At 36.7% G+C, this 12,570-nt stretch overlaps 1 protein-coding gene across 1 annotated transcript in view; it reads right to left on the bottom strand.

The window, feature by feature from the left end:
* Positions 1 to 12,570, bottom strand: part of znf185 (zinc finger protein 185 with LIM domain) — an 18,624-nt gene extending 6,054 nt beyond the window's left edge. Inside the window, 16 exon segments of the mRNA XM_048176120.1 lie at positions 2,166 to 2,249; positions 2,767 to 2,823; positions 5,150 to 5,209; positions 5,315 to 6,236; positions 6,238 to 7,238; positions 7,327 to 7,386; positions 7,605 to 7,661; positions 7,929 to 8,009; positions 8,103 to 8,183; positions 8,271 to 8,315; positions 8,508 to 8,567; positions 8,657 to 8,689; positions 9,490 to 9,594; positions 9,667 to 9,784; positions 10,123 to 10,174; positions 12,387 to 12,570. Coding sequence (XP_048032077.1) covers positions 2,166 to 2,249; positions 2,767 to 2,823; positions 5,150 to 5,209; positions 5,315 to 6,236; positions 6,238 to 7,238; positions 7,327 to 7,386; positions 7,605 to 7,661; positions 7,929 to 8,009; positions 8,103 to 8,183; positions 8,271 to 8,315; positions 8,508 to 8,567; positions 8,657 to 8,689; positions 9,490 to 9,594; positions 9,667 to 9,784; positions 10,123 to 10,132 — 2,774 coding nt within the window. The 5' untranslated portion in view covers positions 10,133 to 10,174; positions 12,387 to 12,570.

Genomic DNA, 12,570 nt, shown 5'->3' with positions numbered 1-12,570 from the left:
AGCTCAGTATTGTCCGGCTCCTGCGTCAGCATCACACACAAGCATCGTGGTGCTCACATGAACAGCATCAGCCAATACTGAGCCGGCGTTCGGACATGAACACGGAAGCACTGCACAGCATCAACTGCATAGGAGACTGACAGGGTACAGAAGAAACTGTTGAAAAAATTCACAAAAAGTATTCTCGTCGCCTCATAACATTAAAAGGTGCTCTAAGTGACGTCACGCGTTTTTAGGCCAAAACCTTTTTTGTCACATACAGCAAACATCTCCACACTATCCGATAGCTGCCTGTCCCCTGAACACACAGTAGTCGCCACAAGCTCCGAAAACGGCAATAAAAACAAACTGGTGCAGCCTGGACCACGAAACATAATAAACATGCTCCAGCCAATAACCAACAAGAATGATTTTAAATGCGAGTTAATGACTGTTTCAGGAAGCACGGGGGTGGGGGAGGATCTAGCTAGCCTCTGTTTTGTTTGACAACACTTCGAACGTCAACAGGAAGTTACTCCATCCAGGATCGCTTAGAGCACCTTTAACATGAACCACTGTAGTCACATTGACTATTTTAACGATTGTCTTTACTGCTTCTCTGGACCTTGAATGTGGTCATTTCATTGCTTTCTATGGGAGATTAAAAAAAACTCTCGAATTTCATCAAAAATATCTCAAAGGGATAGTTCACCCAAAAATGAAAATTCTGTCATCATTTACTCACTCTCAAGTTGTTCAAAATCAGTGTAATTTTCTTTGTTCTGTTGAACACAAAGCAAGATATTTTGAATAATGTGTTAAACTGAACAGTTTTGGGGCACCATTGACTTCCATAGTAGTTTTTTTCCTACTATGGAAGTCAATGGTGCCCCAAAGTGGCCTGGTTACAAACTTTCTTCAAAATATCTTCATTTGTGTTCAGCAGAACAAAGAAATTTATGCAGGTTTGGAACAACTTGAGGGTGAGTAAATGATGACAGAATTTTCATTTTTGGGTGAACTATCCCTTTAATTTGTGTTTTGAAGATGAACAAAATCTCTTGCTGGTTTGGAACAACATGAGGGTGAGTAATAAATGACAGAAATTTCATTTTTGGGTGAACTAACCATTTAAATGTTGGATGGTGTCACAAATCTGTGCCTTAAGGTATATCATAGTTTGGTTTTTATAGTTTTAAATTATTAAAGTGGACTAAAAAAAAAGCAGTTAACCCAAGAACCACTGCCTATCTATTATACATGCAGTTTTTATGTCCCTTTTTATTTTAAAGGTACACTATGAAACTTTTTTTATGTTCAAATTAACTACATTTAAGTCAATTCATAATCATTTTTTATTCCAGAATGTGTTTTGTCTTATCCTGATTCACTATGGTAAGTCTATTACAAGTGTTCATACTTTTTTATACTACATACATCACTCATGTCTCGTCATCAATTATAAATCTCGTCAGAATCAACATTGGCTTGGCTTTACGGAGATGGTGAGAACTGAGGGATTTGAAATGTTGTAAAAGCGACGCAGAGATGATTTTATTACTCAACAGGTGAGTAAGGTGTTTTATTGAACAGATAAATTGCCATACGTAGCTCTCTAACAGAGTTGATTGTAAAGCATTATCTATTGTGAAGGCTCATTCCATTATGGTTGTTGTAACGCTGTGCTGGAATTTCAAGGAAGTAGCGTGTCTATTAATGGGTAAAGCTACAGTAACATCTTCAGCATTTATATCTCTAGTTATATCTCTTAAGCCTATAGTAGTGAATGTTTTATGAGCAGTAGGATAATCTCTCTCTTTGTTTAGAACCATGTTCACCCACACAGTCACACAGAGCCAAAGCACAATCAAAACAATGTTCTTCTGCAGAATGTATGCAGCTTTGTATTTTAACCATTAAAGGGTCAAAATGTTTTTCATAGTGTACATTTAAGAGATTACATGGAATATTTGTACTTGAAAAAAATATTACTTAAAGGGATAGAGCACATCAAATATTGTAAACAAGCTCAAACTTGCTTGCTTGACACACTAGAACCAATGACAAGTGAAAAAAGCTAGAAGTAGATTCAAAAAACTATACTAAAGTGTTACATTATTTATATCTGCACATGAATTCTTCAAAACTAATGAAGAGAAAATAAGATAATAATGCAGAAAAATCACCTGGTTGTACTAGTGTTGAAGGGAATAAGATCATCTGCAAGCAGGTCCAGACTTTTTTGTGCTTGCTTTGTCTGAGGCAGAGGACTAGAGGAGAAACATCCAGATCATTCATCAACTCTATTTATCAAATTATCATTATTTTTACTAAATTGTCAGGACTGACATTTAGTCTCCTACAAAAAATGACTACAGAAAGTGATAAAAAAAAAAGTGCCACTTTATTTTTGTTTTTAATTTTATTTATGGTATAGTTAAAAATTAAAAATTATAGTTGACTTGGGGAAACAACAAAAGTCCACTTATAATAAGTTGTCATCTAAAATGTAAAAATATATAGAGAGATAATAAATACAAAATGTTATGTTATTTCCATCAAAATGTCCATGTTTGTTACTGTATTTTTTGTTGATGTGTTTAGATTAGCATATTAGACAAAGTCTATAGTAAAATGTAGCATCAGCATTCATGGTTCAAGTCATTTTGTCCACATACTGTATGTATATGAGGCATCCATTTTGCAAAATGACCATAACCTCCGTTTTGCATATTACACTAAAATATAACGTAAATAATCATCATAAATGCATACAGCCACTCTCACCTGTCTATGAGCAGATCCTGACTGAGAAGATCTATTCCTGGATTCACCTGGCCAGAACTGCAGGAACAAGAAATACAGTGATGATCTAGTAACAAGAGTCAGAATGTTAATTTAGAAATTTCTTTTGGGCAGTAAAGTCTCTGATAGAGCTCTTGTGTCCTCTTGTGGTCTATTACAGAACAGCACATGTCAGTCAGCACTTACTGCTACATAATTATTACATGTACGATAAATATTTATAGAAGTGAATTACGAGTTCAACTCTGTTACAGTAGTTACCGTCAATGCAATTATAAAAAATCTTCAAGAGAAATTTTAAACCATGCGGTTTTCCCAGGGAATTGTGCAACTGCTTTTTTCCCCCGGGGGGTAAAGGTTTGACAGTAACACTTTATAATACGGTTCATTTTGTTAACATTAGCATGCACCATTAGCACAGTTGTTGAACATTTGTTACTGAATTTGTTAATCTTTGTTAACATTAGTTAATAAAAATTGTTCATGTTAGTTCACAGTGCATTAACTAATGTTAACAAATACAACTCTTGATTTTAATAATGTATTAGTAAATGTTGAAATTAACCTTATTTATTTATTTACGCCATGTTAGCAACATGGCTATTTTCATGGTGAAAACAGAACAAACAACATAATACAATGAACAAAAACACGATATAAGATATTTCAGGTTAATACAAGATAGAAATATATTCAGGCGATACTTTTTTAAATACATCAGTTAAACACATCTCTGAAGAAAACTAACATTAAAAATGAACAACGGTTTGACATATCGCATATATTATATTTGGCCTCATCGACACGACAGCCAGTAGCACAGTTCCTCAACAAACCGTCCATACCAGCGTGATGAATACGATCATCAACTGGATGGAACTGAAATAAATACTTTGTTGCGATCCTATCAGACTTATGATAGCAACCTGATTCGTAACAAAGCACTGTTCGCCCGAGGAGGACTGGCCTCCTGACTAAGCCTGGTTTCTCCCGAGGTTTTTTTCTCCATTTTAACACCTATTTGCCACTTGTTTGCCACCTGATGTCACCTGTTGGAGTTTGGGTTCCTTGCCGATGTCGCCTTTGGCTTGCTTAGTTGGGGACACTTGACATTTGACTTGACATTTGATATTCAACAGTATTCTTGACATTTATTCAACAATGCTTTGATCTGCCTGCATTGACACTATTCTTTAAGAGCTGCTGTGCAGCAAAAATTATGTACCAATTATCAATGTAAAGCTGCTTTGACACAATCTGCATTGTAAAAAGCGCTATATAAATAAAGGTGACTTGACTTGACTTTGACTGAAATGCTTGTATTGAAATATTTTATTTTCTACCAATGATAAAACTGTGCTAGATGTTAAGTTTTGTAACATATTCTGGTAAAGAGCTTTGGAGCTGTTTAAACTACAATATAGTGGTTTTCAATTTGCATAACAATGACTGTAAAATATGTATTTCCGGAATGGGAGTGGCATATTTTGATATTTGGGATATGGTCATTGGGCTACTTTTGGGCTATTTTTGATTGGAAATGGGGATAGTTTTGTTATGCAGATCTGGCAACCCTGGCCATTTTTCTCCAATTCTCCAACTACGTGAACTTCACTGCACTCTCATGAACACGCAGTCACAAACAGGAGAGCAACAGCCAAGTTCATGATTGCTAAATTTTGCCAAATAATAAATTATATTGTATTTTTGCATATAAGTGTTTCGCCAAGCACTTGGAATAGTAAGGACAAGTAGTTGCAAGGAATTGTTTTATGATTTACACGCACAAGCAGGACATTTTACAAATAAATAAACTCTCCTTTTGTGTTTCGGAAAAGAAAGAAGGCCGTACGGCTTTAAAACAACACCAGGGTGAGTAAATAATGACTGAACATTTATTTTTGGTTGAGTAAACCTTTCCTTAACAAAAGAAATGGAAAACCATATAAAGCATAACAACGAACTGATTGTTCGCAGTATAGCTGTACAAACTAAAGCACTAGCCTACTTTCATTTAATATGTTCATTCATTTGTGTGCATGAATGGTACTTGACTAAATAAACATATCTACAATTATAACTGATGTTGCTTATGGACAGTGCATCCATATTCATATCCCAAAGAGTGAGTTTAGTTCATGTCTGTCTGAATCTGACTGCAATGTACTATCACATTGCAATAACTGCAATAAATTGACATGACACTGAGGTCAGATAAACAGCAACAACATCAGCGTACTCACTGCTCTGAACTCATTAATACTGTATGGTGTATGAAACCCCTTTACACATGAATGGCACTGAGATTAATGAACATAATCTGTATATGACGGGGCTATTATGTATTAATCAGATCATCTTGTACCTGGCAGGCTCTGTGTTGAAGGATATCAGAGTGTCAGACAGACGAATCAGGCTTTCAGCACTGCAAAGGGATTAAAAAAACAATGAAGATGTTTTTATCTATCAACAGTGTACATAGGCTAAATATTTCACATTAGATATACAAAATTATATTTATAGAGCAAACCTTTTTTCTGGAACCGGCTCAGGCTTGGATACAGATGCTGGTTTAGTTTCCGTCACTGGTTTAGGTTCAGATGTGGGTTTAGGTTCAGTTACTGTTGTAGTTTGAGTTGTAAGTTTAGTTTCAGCTGCTGGTTTAGTTGCAGATGCTGTTGTAATTTGTGTGGTAGGTTTTGTTTCAGCCACTGGTTTAAGATCAGATGTAGGTTTAGGTTCAGTTACTGTTGTAGTTTGTGCTTTAGGTTTAGTTTCAGCCACTGGTTTAGGTTCAGATGTGGGTTTAGGTTCAGTTACTGTTGTAGTTTGAGTTGTAAGTTTAGTTTCAGCCACTGGTTTAGGTTCAGATGTGGGTTTAGCTTCAGTTACTGTTGTAGTTTGAGTTGTAAGTTTAGTTTCAGCTGCTGTTTTAGTTGCAGATGCTGTTGTAATTTGTGTGGTAGGTTTAGTTTCAGCCACTGGTTTAGGTTCAGATGTAGGTTTAGGTTCAGTTACTGTTGTAGTTTGTGCTTTAGGTTTAGTTTCAGCCACTGGTTTAGGTTCAGATGTGGGTTTAGCTTCAGTTACTGTTGTAGTTTGAGTTGTAAGTTTAGTTTCAGCCACTGGTTTAGGTTCAGATGTGGGTTTAGGTTCAGTTACTGTTGTAGTTTGAGTTGTAGTTTGAGTTGTAAGTTTAGTTTCAGCCACTGGTTTAGGTTCAGATGTGGGTTTAGCTTCAGTTACTGTTGTAGTTTGAGTTGTAAGTTTAGTTTCAGCTGCTGTTTTAGTTGCAGATGCTGTTGTAATTTGTGTGGTAGGTTTAGTTTCAGCCACTGGTTTAGGTTCAGATGTAGGTTTAGGTTCAGTTACTGTTGTAGTTTGTGCTTTAGGTTTAGTTTCAGCCACTGGTTTAGGTTCAGATGTGGGTTTAGCTTCAGTTACTGTTGTAGTGAGTTGTAAGTTTAGTTTCAGCCACTGGTTTAGGTTCAGATGTGGGTTTAGGTTCAGTTACTGTTGTAGTTTGAGTTGTAGTTTGAGTTGTAAGTTTAGTTTCAGCCACTGGTTTAGGTTCAGATGTGGGTTTAGCTTCAGTTACTGTTGTAGTTTGAGTTGTAAGTTTAGTTTCAGCTGCTGTTTTAGTTGCAGATGCTGTTGTAATTTGTGTGGTAGGTTTAGTTTCAGCCACTGGTTTAGGTTCAAATGTGGGTTTAGGTTCAGTTACTACTGTAGTTTGTGTTGTAGGTTTAGTTTCAGTTGCTGGTTTAGTTGCAGATGCTGTTGTAATTTGTGTGGTAGGTTTAGTTTCAACCACTGGTTTAGGTTCAGATGTGGGTTTAGCTTCAGTTACTGTTGTAGTTTGAGTTGTAAGTTTAGTTTCAGCTGCTGTTTTAGTTGCAGATGCTGTTGTAATTTGTGTGGTAGGTTTAGTTTCAGCCACTGGTTTAGGTTCAAATGTGGGTTTAGGTTCAGTTACTACTGTAGTTTGTGTTGTAGGTTTAGTTTCAGTTGCTGGTTTAGTTGCAGATGCTGTTGTAAGTTGTGTGGTAGGTTTAGTTTCAACCACTGGTTTAGGTTCTGGTGTGGGTTTAGGTTCAGTTACTGTTGTAGTTTGTGTTGTAGGTTTAGTTTCAGCCACTGGTTTAGATTCTGATGAGGGTTTAGGTTCAGTGACGGCTTTATTTTGTGTTGTAGGTTCAGATGCTGATTTAAGCTGTGTTGTGTTTTCCAGCACTGGTTTAGCTTCAGTTGTTATTTTAGTTTGTGTTGTAGGTTTAGTTTCAATCACTGGCTTAGGTTCAGATACTGTTTTTGTTTCAAGTACTGGTTTAGGAGCAGGTGCAGTTTTAGGCTCTGTACTAAGTGTAGGCTTAGGTTCCGATTTAGTTTCAGGTGCTGCTGGCTTGACCTCCTTCACCACTGGTGCAGGGGGTTCTTCAATGCTTGATATAACACTGTAAATACAGTAAAATTGCAATTGAGCCAGTGTAAACAATAAATAAGAGTTGAAGTTGTATAACTGACAGATGTTGTGTAGTTTACCTTTGCTGAGGCACAGACTGAACAGATGCTGTAATGTCACCCTCATCACTGATAACTACCCTATACAAACCACATAGATATGCACAAGGAATGAGGATGGGGGCAATAGTGGGTTATACAGTGTGACACTTGAACTTATTGCTAATGGAAACATATACACAAAATGATACATGATTAAGTTTAATTTCTACCATATCATCAGCTGTGCCACTTCACCTCTTTCAACCCTATTTAATTTTGTCAGTTTGTCCTGTTTAACCCAGAAATTTCCCAAGTACCTTTTGGCCACAAAGGATGTGCTTGTCTCATCAGAACTGTCTGGTTTCTCTGAAGATCTGGAAATATTAGATTTGAACATTGTGCAGTGAGGAATGGGATATGCATTAATCAAGTGGCAATACACTGTCACATTATAACAGCTGTTACTGGAAAGATACACATACACATCAATTTATTTAGCCCTTAAAGGGTACATATTAGTACCTTACAGGTACATAAAATGCATGGCACTACCATGTTACATGTCCAAAAATCATGGTACGTTTCCAAAACACAGTTGTATTTCAGAGATTTCAAAAGGTACATTTTAACAAGGCACTTACTCATATTTCTTTGCAGCAGACATTACGTATGAACGGCGATTTGCTGCCGAACTCTTCAGCACACTGCTGGCGGCCTCTTTCCTACACACATACACATACAACGGAAAGATTATTTTATGAAGAGGAACAAGAAGTCACCTTGGATTAATCAGTCTGTAGTGCGTGGTCTCTCACCTCTTTTCCATTTCCTCTGGACTCAGAGCTGGTTCAGAGAGCACTGTCTTTTCATTGCTCGACCGAATTGTGTGAGGGGCTCTGGGAAAAGAATATTTATGAATATAAACGTAATTAAGATGTTCTAAAATGAGCTTGAATGTGTGTGAGTGTTTTTGGCACGCTTACATTTTCTTGTAACTATCAGAAGGCCTTTTGAAGCTATTTATTCCGCTAAGGGAGGAGAAACAAATAGCATACTATTAAAATTGATTTACTACACCAAAACTTACATTAGCAATGCAGTTTATTTGGAAATAAAATATATCTATAATGATTTAATGGAATTTATTTTATGATGTTCTAAAATCAATAGAACTAGTACGGTTTCTGACACTGAATGGAAACTGAATGTTTTTTGCTTACGCATATCCATTGGTGGATGTAGTGGAGGTTGGCTTGGAATCGGTTTTTCTGAATACCCCTCTGCAAAAGTAAATTATCACACATGAGGGAAAGCGATACGCAGGCAGTGATAACCAAATATCACTTGAATGACTGAATATTATCATTACCTAATTATATATCCAGAGGAAGAATTTTTTGGTCTGTGAAATTGAAAATCGATATTTTTAACATGAAAACAGACAAACTAGTGTTTACAGAACATCTATATATTACCGATTTATTGGCCCTACCCTCGCATTTTCTACAAGCCATATCTCCTAGTATCAGGCACATAAAAAGCACATAACCTTGCACTCATAGGACATTTCAAATCCATTGCAAAAACACTTTTTTCAATTCCTGTCTTCTTTCTTCTCATAGAACAACCTGCAAGACAATTCTCAGCCAGGCTTCAAAAGCAGACATTCAATAGAAACCTTATTATCAGTCAACAAAGCCCTGCGGTTGGCAAGAGTGTCCTTTCAATCGTTCATCCTCATTCTGCTGTGGCATTCTATAGCCTTCGACACAGTAATTCACTAGAACCTTCTATCCACCTTATTGTTCAGAGAACTGCACTCTGCTGGTTTGAGAATAGATAGATTCTTCATTCTTCAAACTGCTGGTGTACCTCAGGGTTCGGTTATTGGCTCCTTCCACTTCTTGAAATACACAAAATCGATGTGACCATAACACATCAGTTTTCATACTCATAAACATCATCCAGGTCTGCCAGGAAGTTGGGAGTAGTATTTGACCACCAGCTAAACTTTATAGACCAGTTTATTAAGCAATACTCTTGTTAACTCTACACTGGACTACTACACAATGCTCTTCAAGCAAAATCCTCTGAAAATGACTCTACTGTACAAAATACATTTTCCACATTTGTAAGTCACTATGGCCTGCTAATTGAATACATGTGTAAATGTAGACCCTAATGGAGAATAACAATGCATACTGCTCTGTGTCGGATTTGGGCTGGGGCGCATTGACCGTGGGTGAAGAATCAGTACTTGCTCCTTCATCTACACCATTTGAGCGGTTTGCTCGCACCTCAGCGATCCTACAAAGAAGAACGTGTTAGAAACATTGCACTGTGAACTTTTAACTTCAAGCTTTGATGTTTCTTTTTCACCATGGTTTCTCCTCCTCTCCCTCAGGATTTTCTTGCCGTTGTCTCTGTATCCAGCTGCCATCTCCTTTCAAAGCGGTGCGGACCTTTGTGGTCCGTAAAACTGACTGTCTGTCCCCCTCTGCAATCAAGACAGTCCAGAGCTTATCATACAGAAACATATAAATATCATTTGAGATCACAAGACTATAACGAGTCAAAAGTCGATTGCTTCAGTGTTAATACACACACAGTTGTTTGAGTATTTTAAAACAAGAAGAATGGCTGAAAGTTGAGTGTGTTAAGCAATGTGTGACATGTGGCATGACAGGATTTGATGCTGTGACGCAGAGCATCATTGTTTTCGTTGTAAGAGTGGAATGCCATAAATAAATAGCTGTAGCTTATGAACTGACATTGACTCGTGTGAGATTCAATAAGACAAGACAATGAATCGAAACACTGATCACTGAAACCTACCTTTGGACATTGTTAGTGGTAATTTAGTGAAAAAACTTCCTCAAAAAGACACCTGGACATTAGAAAGACAGAAAAAAAAAATGTTATTGTCATTTATTGTCTTTCATTTTTAATTTCCATGTTGTAACTTTCTTTGTCAAATTAGAATGCATTGACAATGCAACAAAGGTGCACTGAAATTTAAAGATATATACACTGTAAAAAGTCATACGCTCTATCTACTCTATAAAATTGTAGCCATTTAAAAAGTGTAATATTAGCAAACACCATTACAAAAACCGCAAACTGACATAAAAAGCAGAGAGTCTGTCCAACTGTTTCAATAAAATCAACATCAACATCTAAACCTCTGTTAATTCTTGTGTTTCTCTTTCCTTCAGTGATTCTGCTTGTTATAATCAGGTGTCTTCAATGTTGGCAATGAAAAAATAAAGAGTTCTTAAAGGGTTAGTTCACCCAAATATGAAAATTCTGTCATTTATTACTTACCCTCATGCCGTTCCACACCCCTAAGACCTTTGTTAATCTTCGGAACACAAATTAAGATATTTTAGTTGAAATCCGATGGCTCCGTGAGGCCTCCATAGGGAGCAATGACATTTCCTCTCTCAAGGTCCATAAAGGTACTAAAAACATATTTAAATCAGTTCATGTGAGTACAGTGGCTCAATATTAATATTATAAAGCGACAAGAATATTTTTGGTGCGCCAAAAAAAACAAAATAACAACTTATTTAGTGATGGCCGATTTCAAAACACTGCTTCAGGAAGCTTCGGAGCACAAATGAATCAGTGTATCGAATCTGCTGTTCGGAGTGCCAAAGTCACGTGATTTCAGTCGTTGGCAGTTTGACATGCGATCTGAATCATGATTCGACACACTGATTCATTTGTGCTCTGAATCTTCCTGAAGCAGTGTTTTGAAATTGGCCATCACTAAATAAGTCATTATTTTGTTTTTTTTGGCGCTCCAAAAATATTCTTGTTGCTTTATAATATTAATATTGAACCACTGTACTCACATGAACTGATTTAAATGATTTTAGTACCTTTATGGATCTTGAGAGAGGAAGTGTCATTGCTCCCTATGGAGGCCTCACAGAGCCATCGGATTTCAACTAAAATATCTTAATTTGTGTCCCGAAGATTAACGAAGGTCTTATTATTATTGAATTGGTCTTATTGCTGGAAATATTACTGCATATTTTGTAAATAATATATCATTATATCACCAAGTATTCAGTGAATTACACTCCTCAGGTTATGAATTGCAGGCACACAATTTATTAAATAAAAGATGAATTGCTGGCAAGTTAAACAACCAGCAAAACAAAAAGAATTTATCATTATGGGAGTGTCAAACAAACAAAAAAAATCTTTATGAAATTCCCACAACCTGAATAATCTGACAGATTCATTCAGTTCAACACAGAAAATGGGCAAGTTTGATGGCATTCTCAAATAGTTTCAGTTACACAAGTCAGATTACTTAAATGATTCATTCCTAACTACATAGTCCACAAATCATAAATATCTGTGTTTATTGAGTCATTTTTAACACAGAATATACAGCTGCACATCTGTAGGGATCTGTAACACTGAACCATTATGATAAATTCCTGAAAACCATGTAGAAGAGCCTGTCCATCCAGACAAAACACACACACACACACTCTCTCATTCACTCTGACAACCACAACCTCTGAACACCTGATCATATTTACATAACATTTCTTTATATCCCTTATGTTATATCCTTTACATTAACTAGTTTGATGACACCAGGGATATTACTACTATACATTATTATTAACAGAAATTTCTGTAAAACTGAGTTCAAAATCAACCACCCTTAATGTCCATAAATGTTTGGTTGGTTTCCAAATGAACATCCCAGTGTGTCCATAAAGCAAAAGACTCAAACAATCCTCATTGCACCATAGTGACACAGAATGCCCTTTATGAGTCAACACAGCTTGTGCAAGAGGAAACATGTTTGAATAGTGGATGCGACAGTGACAGCGTGAGAGCCAAATCAACGATATGAAGGCAAAAACACTTTCACTGTGCCACACATGACAGTACAGATGAAACCAGCCCAGCAGATATACAAGGAATGAAAAAAATAAATAATAATAAAAACATCATCACAAGCTTGCGATACTTCAGATCAGTCAATAAAGATTTGCCAACCCTAAATAGTCCCAGAATACATTAGATACAAATAGTTTGTGAAGCTTTATGAAAAGGAACAGATGACCTACCCGATTAATGAGTTTATCTGCAGTATGGTGGCAGATGCACTGAGCAGTGCTGGTGATTTCAGCTGACTGACTGTGAGCTCAGTCAATACGCACACATTGTGGGGAGGTGTTCACTGACAGCTCGCAGGTACGGGCGTGGGCTCAGACCTGCCCAGCCAGTCAGGTAGGCCTGGCCAACCAAACC

The sequence above is a fragment of the Megalobrama amblycephala genome, linkage group LG23, assembly GCF_018812025.1.
Source record: "Megalobrama amblycephala isolate DHTTF-2021 linkage group LG23, ASM1881202v1, whole genome shotgun sequence".
Lineage (NCBI taxonomy): Eukaryota > Metazoa > Chordata > Actinopteri > Cypriniformes > Xenocyprididae > Megalobrama > Megalobrama amblycephala.
This window is presented reverse-complemented; position numbering and strand designations above follow the sequence as displayed.